General features: G+C 43.4%; 1 protein-coding gene across 3 annotated transcripts in view; it reads left to right on the top strand.

The window, feature by feature from the left end:
* The window catches only part of LOC139558390 (glucocorticoid-induced transcript 1 protein-like), a 29,482-nt gene extending 11,418 nt beyond the window's left edge, over positions 1-18,064 (top strand). Inside the window, exons 2-8 of one of the 3 annotated variants that reach the window (XM_071373481.1) lie at positions 3,108-3,259; positions 6,177-6,266; positions 12,599-12,736; positions 12,969-13,118; positions 13,697-13,913; positions 14,063-14,183; positions 14,355-18,064. In XM_071373481.1, coding sequence (XP_071229582.1) covers positions 3,108-3,259; positions 6,177-6,266; positions 12,599-12,736; positions 12,969-13,118; positions 13,697-13,913; positions 14,063-14,183; positions 14,355-14,685 — 1,199 coding nt within the window. In that variant the 3' untranslated portion in view covers positions 14,686-18,064. Of the gene's footprint in view, positions 1-3,104; positions 3,260-6,176; positions 6,267-12,598; positions 12,737-12,968; positions 13,119-13,696; positions 13,914-14,062; positions 14,184-14,354 lie in introns of all 3 variants that reach the window. The other 2 variants (XM_071373480.1, XM_071373478.1) reach the window with 2 other exon arrangements.
* Positions 18,065-20,848: the final 2,784 nt, after the last annotated feature.

Genomic DNA, 20,848 nt, shown 5'->3' with positions numbered 1-20,848 from the left:
AGAAATAGCAGCCAACAAGTGCTCAGCATATGTCGGAACTCCTTCAAGAATGTTGGAAAAGCATTCCAGGTGAAGCTGGTTGAGAGAATACCAAGATTGTGCAAAGCTGCCATCAAGGCAAAGGGTGGCTACTTTGAAGAATCTCAAAACCCTTGAATGAGTAGGTGTGTCAACTTTTGACTGGTACTGTATGTGTTATGGCTTTTCAACCTCTGACATATCGTGGATTCAGAGCTATCTATCTAATAGAACTCAGATTGTTTTCTTTAATGGGCGCTTCTCTAATGTCAAACATGTTAATAGTGGTATACCGCAGGGCAGCTCTCAAGGCCTTCTACTCATTAAACAAAGCATGTGTGTCCATGTATGCTGATGATTCATCCATATACGCATTTCGAACCACCACTAATTAAGTCACTAAAACCCTTATCAAAGAGTTGCAGTCAGTTTTAAAATGCATGGCCAGTAATAAACTGGTCCTGAACATCTCTAAAACTAAGAGCATTATATTTGGTACAAATAATTCCTGAAGTTCTAGATCTCTTCTAGAATCTGGTAATGAATGATGTGGCTGTTGAAAAAGTTGAGGAGACTAAATTACTTGATGTTACCTTAGATTGTAAACTGTCATTGTCAAAAAATATAGATTCAGTGGTTGTAAAAATGGTGAGAGTTCTGTCCGTAATAAAGAGATGCTCTGCTTTTTTGACACCACACTCCACAATGCAAGTCCTGCAGGCTCTAGTTTTATCATATCTTGATTATTGTCCAGTCATATGGTCAAGTGCTGCAGCTGGCCCAGAACAGAGTGACATGTCTTGCTCTTCATTGTAATCAGAGGGCTAATATTAATACTATTCATGCCAGTCTCTCTTGGCTAAGAGTTGAGGAAGACTGACTGCATCACTTCTTGTTTTTGAAAGAAACATGAATATGTTGGAAATTCCACATTGTTTACATAGTGAACTTGCACACAGCACTGACACACATGCTTACCCCATTGAACATTCCACCAGGGTTCTTTTCACACTCCCCAGGGCCAGAACAAATTCAAGGAAACGTACAGTATTATACATGGAAGTCCCTTCCATCTCATGTAGCGCATGTGAAACCTGGTTAAAACAACGCCTCTCCACCATGTGACCTACTTGTTGTGTGTATGTACTGACATGTATGTGGAACTGTTAGATGCACACTACATGTTAATGTTTTTAAGTGTACATTATATATACAAAAGTATTTGGACACCCCTTCAAATGAGTGGATTCGGCTATTTCATCCACACCCGTTGCTGACAGGTGTATAAAATTGAGCACACAGCCAGCCATGCAATCTCCATAGACAAACCTTTGCAGTGGAATTGCCTTACTGAAGAGCTCAGTGACTTTCAACATGGCACAGTCATAGGATGCCACCTTTCCAACAAGTCAGTTTGTCAAATCTCTGCCCTGCTAGATCTGCCCTAGTCAATCGTAAGGGCTGTTAGTGTGAATTGGAAATGTCTAGGAGCAACAACGGCTCAGCCGCGAAGTAGTTAGCCACAAAAGCTCACAGAACGGGACCGCCGAGTGCTGAAGCGCAGCGCATAAAAATCGTCTGTCCTCGGTTGCAACACTCACTATCGAGTTCCAAACTGCCTCTGGAAGCTATGTCAGCACAAGAGCTGTTCGTCGGGAGCTTCATGAAATGGGTTTCCATGGCAAAGCTGCCGCACACATGCCTAAGATCACCATGCGCAACGCCAAGCGTTGGTTGGAGTGGTGTAAAGCTCAGCGCCATTGGACTCTGAAACAGTGGAAACGCGTTCTCTGAAATGATGAATAACGCTTCACCATCTGGCAGTCCGACAGACGAATCTGGGTTTGGCGGATGCCAGGAGAACGCGGCCTGCCCCAATGCATAGTGCCAACTGTAAAGTTTGGTGGAGGAGGAATAATGGTCTGGGGCTGTTTTTCATGGTTCGGTATAGCCCCTTAGTTCCAGTGAAGGGAAATCTTAACGCTACAGCATACAATTACATTTTAGAAGATTCTGTGCATCCAACTTTGTGGTAACAGTTTGGTGAAGGCACTTTTCTGTTTCAGCATGACAATGCCCCCGTGCACAAAGCGAGGTTCATACAGGTTTGTTGAGATCGGTGTGGAAGAACTTGACTGACCTGCACAGAGCCCTGACCTCAACAGGGTCTCTAAGACCTTTGGGATAAATTGGAACGCCGACTGTGAGCCAGGCCTAATCGCCCTACATCAGTGCACGACCTCACTGATGCTTCGATTCAGCCACAGGAGCAAGTCCCTGCAGCAATGCCCTAACACCTAATGGAAAGCCTTTCCAGAAGAGTAGAGACTGTTATAACAGTAAAGGGGAGACCGACTCCATATTAATGCTCATGATTTTGGGATGAGATGTTCGACGAGCTTTTGGTCATGTAGTGTATGTAAATTGTAAAGTATTTTGTCTAATATTTTTTTATTACATTTTTTTCCCCTTTTTTCTCCCCAATTTCATGGTATCCAAATGGTAGTAGTTAGTCTTGTCTCATCACTGCAACTCCCGTACGGACTCGGGAGAGGCGAAGGTCAAGAGCCATGCGTCCTCCGAAACACAACCCAACCAAGCCGCACTGCTTCTTGACAGAATGCCCATCCATCCAGCTGCACCAATGTGTCGGAGGAAACACCGTACACCTGGCGACCTGGTCAGCGTGCACTGCGCCCGTCCCGCCACAGGAGTCGCTAGTGCGCGATGAGACAAGGATATCCCTGCCGGCCAAACCTTCCCTAACCCGGACGACGCTGGGCCAATTGTGCGCCGCCCCATGGGCCTCCCAGTCACAGCCGGCTGCGACAGCCTGGACTCGAACCCAGAATCTATGGTGGGTCACTGCGATGCAGTGCTTTAGACCACTGCGCCACCCGGGAGGCCACTGTCTGTAATGTTTTTATCGTTACGTGTCAGACCTCAGTAAGGCTAGCTGTCGCCATTGGCGTTGTCTAATGGGGATTCTAATAAATCGTTGCCTGTGAGAGCCTCCTCAATTAATTAAAATGTCTCATCCCCCTCTCTTGCTCACCCTCTCTCTCTCTCTCGTTCTTTCTCTCCAGTAGAGAGGTCCAAGCCCCAGCAGCAGGTGCGTAACTTGGGAGCCATTCGGCGGACTTCATCCCTGGGTACCATCACCGGCCCCTACCTTACCGGCCAGTGGCCTCGTGACCACCACGTGCACTACCCCTCATGCATGAAAGATAAATCCACTCAGGTAGGTCCCCCCTCACTTCCTGTCCCCCCTATGTGTCACGTTTTATCTGGTTCCCCCACTGAGATGAATGAATGACTGTACACTATGCTTCGTGCATTAAAGATAAATCCACTCAGGTAGGTGCCTCCCCACTTCCTGTCCCCCTAACCTATCCTTCATGTGTCACGCTTTGTTCAGTCCCCCTACTGAGATGAATGCATGTGGCATTTAATTCAACAACAAAGACCTAACGATATTCCAGCTAGAAGAAACTAGGTTTATTGATATCTCTGGTTTGCTGATCTGCACAGTTTGATCAGCAAAACGTGCTAGTTTTCAACTAGCATACTGAGGTGAAGGACAGGAAACTACTACAGATGTAGGATCTTAATTTTACCTATATTGTCACAGCAAAATAATCCAGCAGCAACAGGATTTTAACATTTGCTCCATAATGGTTCTTGATTGGTGGTTAGGCTATTAGCTGGTCAAAAGTAGGCTACATTAAAAGTGCAAAACTGTTAATATAACTGTGTGTTAGTGTGAGTTTTCTGTGAAATTATGTAAATGGAAAAGCTCATCTGTAGGAACATTCTCAGCAACAAAAGAGTGATTAAAAAAAGTGATAAAATTAAGATCCTACATCTGTAAGCAGAAGTGGCTGAGTACTGAGCTGCATCGCTATAAGGAAGTGGGCTCTTTCAACTGACTAGTGGCAGTCAAGTTTGTACAGTACTCAGTCACTGATTCACCTGCACACACAGATATTAGTTAGCCGCTGTTGACCTCTTTCACAGGTCTATACACCCTGTTTCCGTCAGTCACATTGAGATTTACCAAACGCATCTATACGCATCTGTGGGCCTCTCTAGACTTACAATAGATTAACCAGCCTGGCTCTCTGTATTAACCTGCCTGGCCTTCTGTGCTTTGAACAAGTAGGCACTGGGTGTCACTGCAGCACAAAGGTGTCATTGTGGAGAATATGCAAGCTCCTGTCTGTCTGTGTGACACATGGCTTCTGCTTGTCAGATGAAGTCAGCTGTTTGCACAGAGCCATGTTGCTGCCAGTCCTGCTGCGGCTGGAATTTTCCCCTCCTGCTCCTCTTTCTCCTTCTTCCACTCTTCACCTTTTCCTTGTAATTTTCTGTCTTTCTCAGCCATTGGGTCTGTGACCTGGAATGTTCTCCTCCTCCCCCTCTTCTTCCTCCTCTTCCTCGCTCTATTCTGTACCTGTGACCTGCAACACCCACACCATCCTTCCAAGTTATGACAGACAGGCCCAAACACATAGCACTAAGATTATGCTAAGAGAGAAAGAAGTATTTGTGTGTGGAAGATTGATTGTGCAGGCTAGTGAGTGTACTGGGCCAGTTTCACTAACCTAGGTTAAACCTATTCCTCCTTTTAATGGACATTCTGCTTTCTGCGTTGAACAGGATTTTACAGTGTCAGCCCAATATTCTGGATCCCTCAAACTGGTCATTAAAGGGGTAGATTAGGCCTTTAGTTTTTTATTTCTCTTCTCTGGGTCTAGTGTGGGAGCCAGTCTCAGTGAGAGTGAACTAGCAGGGTTATGACACCACCGGAGCCAGAGATGACATCCCATAATGACATCCTACATCCTGTTTTTACTGTACTGCTCGGCAACCAGAGCCCAATAAGCTCCTCAGGCCACCCAAACGCCATATTGCTAGATCATCCCAGAAACCATATTACTGTGGACTCAACCTGGCAGCCGGTTTACTGTATGAATCAACCCGTCCATTCCACTTTTCCTTCACTTCAGCTCTTTGTCCAGATGCATGGAAAAATCTGCCACATCTACACGTAGGGAAGGTGGACCAAACATTGTCCACTGAAAGAGGAGAGGAGATGGTGTGTGGCTGTGTGCGCATGTGTGTCTCAGTTTGTGTGTGTGTGTGTGTGTGAGTGTGTGTGTGCTCCCCCTCCTCTTCCCTTAAATAGGAGATGAAAAAGACAATGTTCAAAGCTTTCTCTCTCTGTTTCCTGCCTGGCTTGGTGATGGTGTTGAGCGGGTTACAGAGGACAACCTTTGAAATGTGAAGTCTCCACAGATGAATAGAATAACTCAACTCACCACTTTACAATATCTACTACCGCTTCTGGCTATAGCACTGGCCTAGCACTTCCATTGGCCCTTACAGTGTACATTCTCGGATGCTCTGATGAAAGCATAACCGCCGAAACGCTTTTCACAATAAAAAGGTGAAATGTCTTTGTTTAAAAAAAACTTTTTGGAGTGCCACTGTTTCCCAATGTTCTTGAACTTGGGATTTAATTCGAAGTGTACATTCTCTCTCTCTCGTCTCTCTCCTCTCTCTCTCTCTCTCTGCCCTCTTGAAAGCAGAGACACAGAGCTAGGACTATTCTATATCACAGCACCCACTCTATTTAATCCCTGTCTGATGACTGCCATGTGTGGAGAGCCCTTCTTCTCTCTTTTTCTCCTGTTTACACTTGTCTTCCTCCTCCTCTCTTCCTCCTCCTCTCTTCCTCCTCCTTGCCTCTCTCAGCTCCAGGAGCAGGTCAGACCAGGGGTAACCAAGGGGACGAAGCAAGGGCTTCTCTCCGTCCAGTTGACATAATAACTTCTTCATCATAGTAGCTGTACCTGAGGCTGTGGCGTTTAGAGACCTCTCCTTGTTCTGATGTCAACTGACACACACAACTCACAACTAGTTATGCTCCATTTTAGATCTCGTTATACATGATGTACACACATCAAGGTTTCCATGTCAAACCTAACACTTCGCAAAGGGCAAATCTGAAATGGCAAAGTAGAGCTCTGTTTAGGCTTAGGGCAAAAGGCCTTTTATTCCCGACCATGATGATCATGATGATTGACGTGGCTAATGAGGATAAGAGGTTGATAATTAGGTCATGATATCATCGGTTGTTTCCTTGTTGTGTCCAGACACCTGGATGTTGGAGTGAAGAAGCAGGAGAGAGGAGGAGCACACACCAGCGCTCGGCGTCTTGGGGCAGCGCCGACCAGCTCAAAGAGGTACACACTCGCACACCACACTTAAACATGTCACAAGAAACCCTATTTAAGAAACTACAACTTGCAGCACTTTCCTAATGACCGTTGGGCCGAGGGGGTTCTCAAATCAACAATGACAACATACTGTACAGTAGGCCTCCCTGTAAAACTGATGAAATCTGCTATCCTAGCACACTGTGTATCCGTATCATTGCTGTCATCCTCCTTTAATCCAGACGTAGATTCTGCCATGTTGAGATGGCTTGAAGTTGACAAGACAATACTAGAATGTTATCAGTGTCTATAGGAAACTGCCTACCCACCTGCCATCCGTCTCTCTTTCTCTCTCTCGCTCTCCACATGGTACCACCTTCTATATATAACTTCCTGTCTGACCTCAGACTTCCGCATGCTCAGGGCTTGGTCTGTTCTAATGCTGGGTGTCAGAGACGGAGCGTCGCGCCGGGCGGTCGTTGTCTTATCATCCCCTCTCAGCTCCACCCTGGTGCTATAATGCCACAGGCAGGGAGGAGGCAGATAACACTATCTATCTCCCTCGTTAACTAACCAGACACATAACCCAACAGGCAATTTATGGACAGGAAAGACAGCCAGGCAGGCCTCGGATTCCTCTTTCTCTTTTAACCTCTTTCTTTTATTCTTTATCTCCCCTTTCTGTCTCCATCTCTCTGTTTGTCTCTCTCTCTCTCTCTCTCTCTGTTTTCTCTCGCCGTCCTAGTTTAGCAGCCGGAGAACAGCTAAATAGTAGGGTTGAGGCATGTTCCTTAGTACTAGTAGTGGAGCTTGGGGCTGTAGTGGAGCTGCAGTGCAGAGGGGTTGAGTTGAAGTCTCCTTCAGTTAGGGCTATATAACCTCGAGATCCCAGCGGGATTAAGCGACCGTAATCCACAGTAATCCTAACCTCATAGACCTCATTATTTACAAACACTTCCTGTCACTTAACTCTTGTTGTGATCTTAGTTCCTCAGCGTTATATAGGATGTACTCGCTCCACTTTCAACCCTGTGTAAAGTGCTGCCCGGGCCAGCTTAATGTCTTACAACTCACACGTACACGTACCCGTGCACGCACACACACACACACGCACACACACACGCACACACACACAGCAATGTTGCAGGGACAACATGTTTGTTGACTTGCCATGTAACGCTGCCGGACAACGAACACATTCATACTTTGTCACAGCTGCTGACTGGGTTTTCAGTTAGCTACTGTGCACTACCTGTACTAGTGGTATGTATTTTTAGTGAATCGCTGGAAAGTGCAGGGAAGGGAGGAGTAAGAATATAAGGCGCTTGAGTGAGTTTGCAGTATGTGTGTTTGAGTTTGTTTATTTTGGTGCTGGAATAAAGCAGTTGAGCAACAATGTTATAATACATGTAGGCTTTTTTTCTTTTCTTTACTGTCTTTATTTTGGACCCAGCATCATATGAGAGATTTGGCCTATTATCACCTACTGATTCTTTATATCTGGAAAGCTGACTAACTGTTGAGTGCACCAGGTTCATGATGGCTAAATAAAGTGGATCACATATCAGCCTGTACATTCAGACAGAGCCTCCTGTTAGGCTGGGTGTTTGTGTTTTGTTTCTATAGTAAAAAGACTTGGTGGAATGTTTCACATTGCATTTACACAAACCATCCTTTATCTTCTTCCACCATAGCATGTCTTGCTGGTGTAAAAGGTGACCTGTGTTGTGCTACTATGGTAAAATGACTGAGTCTACAATGACTTCTGTGTAAAGGCGCAAGGAAAATAACATGTCTGGGCTTGTCCTGGCTGGTAGTGAGATGCTGCATACATAATAAGAATAAGATGGCTACCATGTGGCAAGCAACTGTTTATCTGATTTGCCATTAACTGTACTGTGCTTCTATCTGATATAGAAAGGCCCCCACTTGTCTGAGAGTTCAAAAGGCTATTTTGGCAATTGGAACTTTCCTCTGTGGATGCAGAATTATAAAGACAAAGATTTGGGTCAAATATATACCTAGAGCCACACAGGACAGGAGTTCTAGCCCTTTGTCCTTATTGGTCAGAGCACAGGGGATTCTCAAACCAGATAAGGAAGCCAATACACTGTCATATCTTCTGTTATATCTAGTTTAGCACCGTCTGTGGGGCTTTCAAAGGTGTGAACGGCACCATGCAAATGAACTATATTATCTACATCGTAAATGGCCTTTTAAGATGTGTTTGCATACTCAAATTGACACAGTCTGTGTGCTCGTTTTACGTTTTATGGATTCTTCCTTTAGCTATTAGATCAATGACTAGCCTGCCAGCTAGTCGCCTTCCTTCCACACTCCTTTTAGATGTACACTACCATTCAAAAGTTTGGGGTTATTTAACTTCACTAGGGTAGGGGGCAGCATTCGGAATTTTGGATGAAATGCATGCCCAAATTAAACTGCCTGGCTCTCGGGCCCAGAAGATATGATATGCATATAACTGGTAGATCTGGGTAGAAAACACAAAAGTTTCCAAAACTGTTAAAATAGTGTCTGTGAGTATAACAGAACTGATTTGGCAGGCGAAAACCTGAGAAAAATCCATTCAGGAAGTAGTTTTTTGGGGTTTTCTAGTTTTCTATTCAATGCCATTACAGTATCCATTGACTTAGGACTCAAATTGCAGTTTCTATGCCTTCCACTAGATGTCAACAGTCTTTAGAAATTGTTTCAGGCTTGTATTCTGAAAAATGAAGAAGTAAGAGCAGTCTGAATGAGTGGACCCTAAAGTGTCAGAGCTTTTTCATGCGCACAACCGAGAGAGTGCGTTTCTTGTTTACCTTTTAAATTGACGACGTTATTGTCCGGTTGAAATATTATCGATTATTTAAGCTAAAAACAACCTGAGGTTTGAATATAAACATCGTTTGACATGTTTCTATGAACTTTACAGATACAATTTGGATTTTTTTGTCTTCCTGTTTTGACTGCGTTTGAGCCTGTGGATTACTGAAGAAAACGCACGAACAAAACAGAGGTTTTTGGATATAAAGAGACTTTATCGAACAAAAGGAACATTTATTGAGTAAATGAATGTCTGCTGAGTGCAACCATATGAAGATCATCAAAGGTAAGGGATTAATTTTATCTCTATTTCTGACATGTGTAACTGTTCTACTTGGCTGGTTACTGTTTGTAATGAATTGTCTAGTGGGCTATGTTCTCAAATAATTGTAAGGTATGCTTTCGCCGTAAAGCATTTTTTAAATCTGACACCGTGGTTGCATTCACAAGAAGTTAATCTTTAAACCTATGTAAAATATGTTTTGTTTTCTGAAATTTTATAATGAGTATTTCTGTATTTGAATTTGGCACCCAGCAGTTTCACTGGCTGTTGAAGAGGTGGGACACTACCGTCTCACGTGCCCAAGAGAGGTTAAAAATGTCCTTGTTTTCCATGAAAACATACATTAAATGAGTGGCAAAATTAATAGGAAATATAGTCATGACGTTGACAAGGTTTTAAATAATGATTTTTATTTGAAATAATAATTGTGTTCTCCAAACTTTGCTTTCGTCAAAGAATCCTCCATTTGCAGTAATTACAGCCTTGCAGACCTTTGGCATTCTAGTTGTCAATTTGTTGAGGTAATCTGAAGAGATTTCACCCCATGCTTCCTGAAGCACCTCCCACAAGTTGGATTGGCTTGATGGGCACTTCTTACTAACCTACGGTCAAGCTGCTCCCACAACAGCTCAATAGGGTTGAGATCTGGTGACTGTGCTGGCCACTCCATTATAGACAATACCAGCTGACTGCTTCTTCCCTAAATAGTTCTTGCATAGTTTGGAGCTGTGCTTTGGGTCATTGTCCTGTTGTAGGACGAAATTGGCCCCAATTCAGCGCCGTCCACAGGGTATGGCATGGCGTTGCAAAATGGAGTGATAGCCTTCCTTCTTCAAGATCCCTTTTACCCTGTATAAATCTCCCACTTTACCACCACCAAAGCGCCCCCAGACCATCACATTGCCTCCACCATGCTTGACAGATGGCGTCAAGCACTCATCCAGCATCTTTTTATTTTTTCTGCGTCTCACGAATGTTCTTCTTTGTGATCCGAACTAGAGGTCGACCGATTAATCGGCATGGCCGATTAATTAGGGCCGTTTTCATATTAATCGGGAATCGGCCTTTTTGGACGCCGATTATGGCCGATTACATTGCAATCCACGAGTAGACTACGTGGCAGGCTTGACCACCTGTTACGCGAGTGCAGCATCAAAAGGACCTTGTGGCTGCAAGGAGCCAAGGTAAGTTGCTAGCTAGCATTAAACTTATCTTATAAAAACAATCAATCTTCACATAATCACTAGTTAACTACACGTGGTTGATGATACTACTAGTTTATCTAGCTTGTCCTGCGTTGCATATAATCAATGCGGTGCCTGTTAATTTATCATCGAATCACAGCCTACTTCAACTTCGCCAAACAGGTGATGATTTAACAAAAAAGCGCATTCGCAAAAAAAGCACAATCGTTGCACAAATGTACCTAACCATAAACATCAATGTCTTTCCTAAAATCAATACACAGAAGTATATATTTTTAAACCTGCGTATTTAGTTAAAAGAAATTCATGTTAGCAGGCAATATTAACTAGAGAAATTGTGTCACTTCTCTTGCGTTCAGTGCACGCAGAGTCAGGGTATATGCAACCATTTCTTCCTAACAAGGACTGTAATTAATTTGCCAGAATTGTGCGGTTTCCTTTTTCCTTCACACAATTATGACATAACATTGAAGGTTGTGCAATGTAACAGCAATATTTAGACTTAGGGTTGCCACCCAGTCAATAAAATACAGAACAGTGCCGTATTTCACTGAAAGAATAAACGTTTTGTTTTCAAAATGATAGTTTCCGTATTTGACCATATTAATGACCAAAGGCTCGTATTTCTGTGTTTATTATAATTAAGTCTATGATTTGATATTTGATAGAGCAGTCTGACTGAGCGGTGGTAGGCAGCAGCAGGCTCGTAAGCATTCATTCAAACAGCACTTTACTGCGTTTGGCAGCAGCTCTTAGCAATGTTTGAGCACAACGCTGTTTATGACTTCAAGCCTATCAACTCCCGAAATTAGGCTGGCAATACTAAATTGCCTATAAGAACATCCAATAGTCAACGGTATATGAAATACAAATGGTATAGAGAGAAATAGTCGACTCGTCAATTCCTATGATAACTACAACCTAAAACTTCTTAACTGGGAGTATTAAAGAACAGGGAATATTGAACCACCAGCTTTCTCATGTTCTGAGCAAGGAATTTAAACGTTAGCTTTTTTACATGGCACATATTGCACTTTTACTTTCTTCTCCAACACTGTGTTTTTGCATTATTTAAACCAAATTGAACATGTTTCATTATTTATTTGAGACTAATTAGATTTAATTTATGTATTATATTAAGTTAAAATAAAAGTGTTCATTGTTCATTCAGTGTTGTTGTAATTTTAATTATTACAAATATATATATAAAAATTGTCCGGTTTAATCGGTATTGGCTTTTTTTGGTACTCCAATAATCGGTAATAATTGAAATAATTGAAAAATCATAATCGGTCGACCTCTAATCCAAACACCTCAAACTTAGATTCGTCTGTCCATAACACTTTTTTCTAATCCGCCTCTGTCCAGTGTCTGTGTTCTTTTGCCCATCTTAATCTTTCCTTTTTATTGGCCAGTTTGAGATATGGCTTTTTCTTTACAACTCAAAAACAAGGACATTTCTAAGTGACCCCAAACTTTTGAACAGTGTATGTAGGGACTGCACAACTCCCGAGGGGCGCAGCGGTCTAAGGCACTGCTTCTCAGTGCTAGAGGCGTCACTATAGAGACCCTGGTTCGATTCCAGGCTGTATCACAACCGGCCGTGATTGGGAGTCCCATAGGGCGGCGCACAATTGGCCCAGTGTCGTCCGGGTTTGGCCGGTGTAGGCCGTCATTTCAAAAAATAATTTGTTCTTAACTGACTTGCCTAGTTAAAGAAAATACATTTACAGCTCTACATGTGATCTAATGTATTAATTACTGGAGCTGCCTGCCTAGGGGCTTTTCTCTGAGCTATGGCGACCCCTGGTGGATATATTGGTGTCAAAAACGTGATAAGATGAAATAGGCTACATTACACGAGACAAAGTTCAGCTGTTAACATGCTACTATTCCTTTCTCTCTCTTTCCCCATGTTTATTTTCTCACTTTGTCTCTGTCTTTCTCCCTCTCCTCTCCTCCTCTTCCTCTCCACTTACCCCTCCTCCCTTCCTCTCCTCCTCCTCCTCCTCCTCCTCCTCCTCCTCCTCCTCTGTTCTCCTCAGCAGATAGCCAAGCTCCGGCAGCAGCTGCGTGGCGGTAGTAAGCAGCAGCAGGGAGGTCGTCAGTCTCAGTGTCAAAGAGACAAAGACAGCCTGTCTCCTTTACAGGGACCTATCAACACCACCGCCAACCAAGCACAGGTGAGGCACAATACTGCCATCCAAACCTGAGTTAAAATAAAACGGTGTGTGTTTAGCTTGTTTGGCAGAGTGGAACCAATCCAATCGGCCCAGAAGTTCAAACTCTGCGCCCTCGCCAACCCAACATGCCAGTGAAGCTTAATCACAGAAACTGTGCTTCTTATAATATGTGTAAGTTGGAGGTTTCATTTTTGAATGTCTCTCTCTGCGGTTGTGTCCCTGGTCCCTGCAGTGGTCCTGCATGTCTAAGTCATCTCAGATGTCCAACATGACGGTGCCCAAGCCCTCCATCACCAGAGTGCCCAGCAGCATGGAGGGAATCAACCACGAGCTGGAGAAGGTCTTCATCAGAGACAACAACGGAGAGAAGGAAGAGCTCAAGGTGGGGGAACGGACTGTTAGACATATACGATCACATATTTCAACCTGGACTCAGAGCATTTTATATTATTCTGTACGTAAATCAGAGACAATCCATTTCATATGATATGTTACGAATTACAATTTGTATGATATGTTATGAATTGCAATTTGTTGTTGCTAACGCTAGCTAGGTGGCTAACGCTAACTTGAGATTTGAACACACAACCTTTGGGTCGCTAGACGTTTGCGTTATACGCCCAGACCAACCACTCTCATTTCGTTTTTTGCCTTTATTAAGTAACCTGTCTTATGTAACCATACCAAACGTAACATATCATACTCATTTGAGTGTCCCGGATTTACAATTACTATTTTACATCTAGTCTATGAGACAAGGCTGCATATTTACACTCCCAGTCAAGGGTGACTTCAGTCAGGCTCATGTGTCTGGAGGTGACAGAGGAGTAGACACGCACACAAACGCAACCATTCATTCACCTGTTGTGTCACTGTCAATCCTATTACTTGCAAATATTTACTGACCAACATCTTGCTCTCTCTCCCCCTCCTCCCTCCTCATCCCCCTGCCCTCCCCAGGTGTTGGAGGTACCAGATGGGCGGCGAGCCCCCTTTCCCCCCCAGCAGCGTAGCAGCAGTACCCGCAGTGTGGACACACAGACTCCCTCTGCCCCCGGCCGCTCCAGCAGTAGTTCCAGCCTGTCCCCCTGTCCCTCTCCTGCCTGTCCCCCGGGGTCCGGCTCACATGGGGGCAGCCCTTACTCCACTGACGATCTGCTCTACGACAGGGATAAAGGTAGGACTGTCAGAATTCCATCTCAGACCAAGGGCAAGGCCTCCATTGTCCATCCTGCTGTTGTGCCCATGAGCACGGCTCTGAACTCCCACCTTGGACTGTGTTTGTGTCTGACCGTTTCTGACCATTGTCTCTGTCTCTGTCTACAGACAGTGGCAGTAGCTCTCCGCTGCCTAAGTTTGCCTCGTCTCCTAAACCCAACAACAGCTACATGTTCAAGAGAGAACCTCCAGAGGGCTGTGAGAAGATCAAGGTGTTTGAGGAAGTGAGGTAAGTACAGCAAGAGACCAGGGACCTGGTCCAGAAGGGTTTGATTTGATTTTTTAGGATCTCTTTTATCGCACCACATTTTCCAAGTCGTTGATACTGAAGGTCAATTACTCATACATGTCATGAAAAGAGTTAACACGCCGTCTCTTACTTTTCCCTTTGTCTGTCCAGCTCCAGGCAGTCAGCGTCCGTTCCTCTCTTCTCCTGCCCCGACAAGAACAAGGTCAACTTCATCTCCACCGGCTCCGCCTTCTGCCCCGTCAGACTGACCCCCGGTGCCCTGCACCTCTCTGTGACCTCTCACCCCGATGATGACCCCGAGGCCGGCCCCAGCTCAATGATGTCAGCATTCTGCCGTGTCCTCCCCTCTCAGGTCCACACCTCCACCAGCACAGACGACGCTCCCACCCCCGAGGAAGCTGCCCCTGCAACGCTCAACTCTCCCCAGCAGGGGGAGACACCAGAGACTGCCCTTCAGGCAGACAGCCTGGCCATCAGCTAGACCTGGGCAGAGCTGGCCTCTGTCACATGGTTCTGTTTCTTATTGTTATTAATCATTTGATTATTACGCCCCCACCATCACCACCATCATCATCATCATCATCACTGAAGTCTGGTCTCCTTTCTCTAAATGACCTCCCCCTCCTTCTCTCTGTCTCTGCTGAACTCTACACACTCTGCATGGCGTAGTGCTAGCAACAATGTACCTGACGACAACACCAAACAACTGAGAAAACAAAGACAAGTGTCCCACATGTTCCTAGCCTATTCCTAAAGCACTGTTCCTGTCAGAGATAGACATGATGTTCTTTAACAGCACGTAATAAGTAGAGATATTGGACGCTGGCATGGGATGGATGGGAAGAAAATGTGACACTTTGGATAAGGGGCATGCGTTTTAAACTGGCAGTGTGTTTAAGATTAAAGACATGCTCCGGTACTTTGCCAACTAAAAAAGTATATTTTAAACCTTCCGCTTTGGGCTGGATGTGTCAATGTGTAGATCATACATGCATAATCTATGATCAGAATTACTGTCTTACCTCAATTAGCCAAGAAATTCCTAGTTTGAAAGCCACTATTTTCTTGAAGATGTGCTGTGCCATTTTCTTCTACATTTCCCCCTACATAGGCCAGCCAGCCCCCTAGCAATTCGAGTTCTAGCCAATGAGCTTCAGCCCCTGGCATTTGAACGACAGCTAGCGTTATCCAATGAGGTTGCAGGGTGGACCTAATGGCTCAGCGAGAGAGAGAGCAATCGCATATGTGAAGTAGAACGCAATTTTCAGGGACTACTTTTGGCTCGTGTGTGCTACTTTCAGAACTACTGGCTAAAAATGATACAAAAGTACCGGAGAATCTCTTTAACTTATGTGTTATTGTGTTCTGTTGTGACATTCTCCACAGTATGAATAAGCTCTATACAACATATTACACATTATATATCTTATGAAAAGAAAGAAACAATGCTTGTTTAAATAGAAAACTGTGTATTGCTGTGTTATGTTATGTACAGTAACAGAGAAAGGAGAAAAAAATATTCAGGATTTATGTTTACACAATCCAGGTTATGTTTCCAAACCTCCTTTGAAACATGCAAAGAATAATCAAAAAAGTGGGAAAAAAGACATAAAGAAGAAAATTCTAAATGGCCACAACAATCCGTTGCACAGTCTCCATTGCGTCTGGCCTTGCTTCAGGTATATATCACAAACGGAGTCTAAACTCAGGAAATTTGGAATGTATGCCCATATTCCATGACACAGATTGACTCAGCTCCGACTGCATTTCTTTGTTGAAGCTTTGCTTTCTGTCATTCCAGATTCCATTCCAGAAATTCTGAACCTTTTATTCGCCCTAGACATTCCATGGTGTTATGATGTGCTGTCCCAAGACTTGACCTGTGCTTGGTTGACATGAAAGGTTGACTGTATTGTTAGCAGTGGTGGAAAAAGTCCCCAATGTCATACTTGAGTAAAATTATAGATACCTTAATAGAAAGTTACTCAAGTAAAACTCACCCAGTAAAATCCTAATTGAGTAAAAGTCTAAAAGTATTTGGTTCTAAATATACCTTAGTATCAAAAGTAAAAGTATAAATAATTTCAAATTCCTTCTATTAAGCAAAGCAGGCAGCACAGTTTTCTTGTTTTTAAATTGTATGGATAGCCAGGGGCATACTCCAACACTCAGACATCATTTCCAAAAGATGCCTTTGTGAGTCCGCCAGATCAGAGGCAGAAGGGATGACCATCGTTGTCTTGATAAGTGCGGGAATTGGACCATTTTCCTGTCCTGCTAAGCAGTCAACATGTAACAAGTACTTTTGGGTGTCAGGTAAAATGTGTGGAGTAAAAAGTACATTATTTTCTTTAGGAATGTAGTGAAGTAAAAGTAGTCAAAAATATAAATAGTAAAGTACAGATACCCCCAAAAATGACTTAAGTAGTACTTTAAAGTATTTTTACTGAAGTACTTTACACCACTGGTTGTTAGGTGTCTTGGTTGTCTTTGAGTGACTAGTAACAGACCAAGACCACTGTGAGAGATAATGGCTGTGCATGTTTGAGAGAAGTCTATCAATGCCTGACAATTCTCTGTGGTCGAACCCTCTGCAGCTGTTGTGCTGTGGTCAAGGTCAGGTAGCAACTTCAGTGTTCAACTTCAGGTCAGTCTGGGTTGACTGGTCCTAGTCAAGTCATGGCCTGCAGTAACATCACATAAAATAAGCATTTGATTGGTTACATTCAGGTGATGTCCAGTCTGAGACTGTTTTAATATCACATAGACAACATAATTATGCTTTACTATTGATTCATAAGACATTCCATGAGATTCTAGCTGGTTAGGGGTCGAGAAGACTCATCAAGTCATGTCCAAACATTGATCTTTAGGCCCTCCAGTGCGCTGAGTTTAAGGTTTGATTAGAGAGGACCTAGTAGGTTTATTGCACCTGCAGAATTGGTAGATGTTTCATCTTTGGATTTCTAAGGGAAGGAGTAAACTGTCCCGATCCTTATCCAGTCCATGTCTTTGTAAAGCATTACACATCAGAATGTCATAACTCATGAGTAATTATTGACATCATCTTCCTCAAAGGAAGCAATTCTCCTATGAGCGTCCCGTATTTGATTCTGTGCACAATAATTTCCTCTGCAGATTTGTCTGTAACATCATTCTCACATGGAACACAACAACACACCTGTACATGATTCCTTCAATAAGACATTCAAGTCAAAGATAAACCATAATCAGAAACATTATTTATTTTGATATGCTAATGTATGCTTGTGGAATTCCTGTCTGCATTTATACTCTTGCTCGTTGTTAGATATACTATATGGCTTTTAAAAATATCAATGCAATGTTGATGTTGTTTTTAATCATTTAGCACCTTATTATCAAGCGATATAGCTTATCCAATGACTTACATACATGAACTATGTGGCATTGGTTAACTAGATGTGTGCAATAATAGACAAGGTGTTGGTGTCCGTTGGGTCGGATATGTTTCGCTTCTTCTTCACCACTCCATTTCCTTTCTCATTCCTTTGGTTTGGAGGATAGAGCCAAATCAGCACTTAAGCCAGATTCACACTATAGGACTGTACTGTGCTGGCTCTGATCATTTCTTTTCCAGCACGGTTCCAGCAACTAAGGTGGCTCGGTATGGCTCAGTAGTGTGAAAAGCCTAACAGCCTGTTGAGAAAGTCATTACTCGACACATAAACCAGTACTGGATATGATGTCACCAGAGCACATAGCTATTGGCTAGCAGGTCATCAGTGTTCATCAGCTCACCCAATCAGCTCGCTCCTCATTGGATCTGTGGGGCAAAAGGTCATGCACAAACACAATAAAAGGATTGGTTGTTGATGTGATTAACCAGTTTGTGTGTTGTTTTGACCATCACTGAGTGTGTGCAAGTATAGAAGGAGGGGAGTTTGTGAAAGTTATAGGAGGGGAGTGTGTGAAAGTTATAGGAGGAGGAGAGTGTGAAAGTTATAGGAGGAGGAGAGTGTGAAAGTTATAGGAGGAGGAGACTGAAAGTTATAGGAGGAAAGTGTGTGAAAGTTATAGGAGGAAAGTGTGTGAAAGTTATAGGAGGAGGAGAGTGTGAAAGTTATAGGAGGAGGAGAGTGAAAGTTATAGGAGGAGGAGAGTGAAAGTTATAGGAGGAGGAGACTGAAAGTTATAGGAGGAGGAGACTGAAAGTTATAGGAGGAGGAGGAGACTGAAAGTTATAGGAGGAGGAGGAGACTGAAAGTTATAGGAGGAGGAGTGTGAAAGATATAGGAGGAGAGTGTGAAATTTACAGGAGGATGAGACAAAGTTATAGGATAGTGTGTGAAAGATATAGGAGAGTGAAAGTTATAGGAGAAGAGTGTCTGAAAATTATAGGAGGAGGAGAGTGTGAAAGTTATAGGAGGAGGAGAGTGAAAGTTATAGGAAGGGAGAGTGAAAGTTATAGGAGAGTGAAAGTGTGAAAGTTATAGGAGGAGGAGAGTGTGAAAGTTATAGGAGGGGAGCGTGAAAGTTATAGGAGGAGGAGCCTGAAAGTTATAGGAGGAGGAGAGTGTGAAAGTTATAGGAGCCTGAAAGTGTGTGAAAGTTATAGGAGGAGAGTGTGAAAGTTATAGGAGGAGAGTGTGTGAAAGTTATAGGAGGAAAGTGTGTGAAAGTTATAGGAGGAAAGTGTGTGAAAGTTATAGGAGGAAGGTGTGTGAAAGTTATAGGAGGAAAGTGTGTGAAAGTTGTAGGAGGGGAGAGTGAAAGTTTTAGGAGGAAAGTGTGTGAAAGTTATAGGAGGAGCAAAGTGTGAAAGTTATAGGAGGAAAGTTTGAGGGGAGAGTGTGAAAGTTATAGGAGGAAAGTGTGTGAAAGTTATAGGAGGAGGAAAGTGTGTGAAAGTTTTTAAATGCATACACTATCAAACACGTATTTCTTTTCACAGCCAGGTTGGGCCTTTTCATGTACAGTGTATTATCTAGCCATCTTTGAGGGGTCGCTATGAAATAGTAGAGTGTCAGTAGAGCGCTCTCTAGTGATAGAAAGGGGCCACTACAGAATAGATTCTACTTGATCTCAAACACATTACTCTCAATACACCATACCTGGTGCCTGTGCTCCAGTAAATACCTTTCTGACACTGATGGTGAGTGTCTGGAAATGAAAGCGATACACTAATTGTTTTAATTCTCTGAATGATATCCACCCCACCACGTCATCGACTGTGTCATCAACTGACAGATTGCTATAACATGATGTGGTTAGCTGATACTTCAAATACCGATCCAGGCGTTGTAAGGTCCCGTGTGGCTCAGTTGGTAGAGCATGGCGCTTGCAACGCCAGGGTTGTGGGTTCATTCCCCACGGGGGGACCAGGATGAATGTGTATGAACTTTCCAATTTGTAAGTCGCTCTGAATAAGAGCGTCTGCTAAATGACTTAAATGTTAAATGTAAGATCTGGCATGCGTCAGCAACGCCTGGGCAGAGGAACACGACCGGTGTGTTTGTTTGTGTGTTTGTTTGTGTGTGGTAGACCTCGATATCATAAACTACAAGGACAATCAAAAGACATGCTTCAGGGTAGATTCTGGGATCTCAATGGAGACATACTGCATCAATGATGCAACATCTTCCTTATTGAGGATGATTGATTTATTGATAGAGGGTGCATGTGAATGTGTGGCTAAAGTGTTGAGTAAAAAAGGGTGGGGGGGAACAAATATCGGTAGATGTTTTACACAACCCTGAACAGACAGTTAACCCACTGTTCCTAGGCCGTCATTGAAAATAAGAATTTCTTCTTAACTGACTTGCCTAGTTAAAGGTCAAATTAAAAAAATGAACTTTGAATGTATCTCATGTACAGGTGTAGTAAGTCACCCGCCCTATATTTGCCAAGAGCCTCTATGGTGAAAAGTGCAACAAGATAAATGTTGCCCCACGGCCGTTAGTTAGTGGGTGACAATCGCTAAGCTGATAGTGATGGGAGAGGCGGGGAGGTTACTGTCTCTCTCTTCTCCACCTGGGAACACAGTGGCAACAAGTACACCCCGCCCCATCCCGGCGTCCTCCCTACCCCTTTCCTCCAATCTCACCTTGCGTCTCCCCTTTGAGGAACATAAACTCTTTTTTTAACCACTCTACAAATTTCTTGTTAACAAACTATAGTTTTGGCAAGTTGGTTAGGACATCTAATTTGTGCATGACACAAGTAATTTTTCCAACAATTGTTTACAAACAGATTATTTAATTTATAATTCACTGTATCACAATTCCAGTGGGTCAGAAGTTTACATACACGAAGTTGCATGTGCCTTTAAACAGCTTGGAAAATTCCATAAAATGATGTCATGGCTTTAGAAGCTTCTGATAGGCTAATTGAGTCAACTGGAGGTGTACCTGTTGATGTATTTCAAGGCCTACCTTCAAACTCAGTGCCTCTATGCTTGACATCATGGGAAAATCAAAAGAAATCAGCCAAGACCTCAGAAAAAGAATTGTAGACCTCCACAAGTATGTTTCATCCTTGGGAGCAATTTCCAAACGCCTGAAGGTACCACATTCATCTGTACAAACAATAGTCCGCAAGTATAAACACCATGGGACCACGCAGCTGTCACACCGCTCAGGAAGGAGACGTATTCTGTCTCCTCG

Source organism: Salvelinus alpinus, chromosome 29, assembly GCF_045679555.1.
Source record: "Salvelinus alpinus chromosome 29, SLU_Salpinus.1, whole genome shotgun sequence".
NCBI lineage: Eukaryota > Metazoa > Chordata > Actinopteri > Salmoniformes > Salmonidae > Salvelinus > Salvelinus alpinus.
This window is presented reverse-complemented; position numbering and strand designations above follow the sequence as displayed.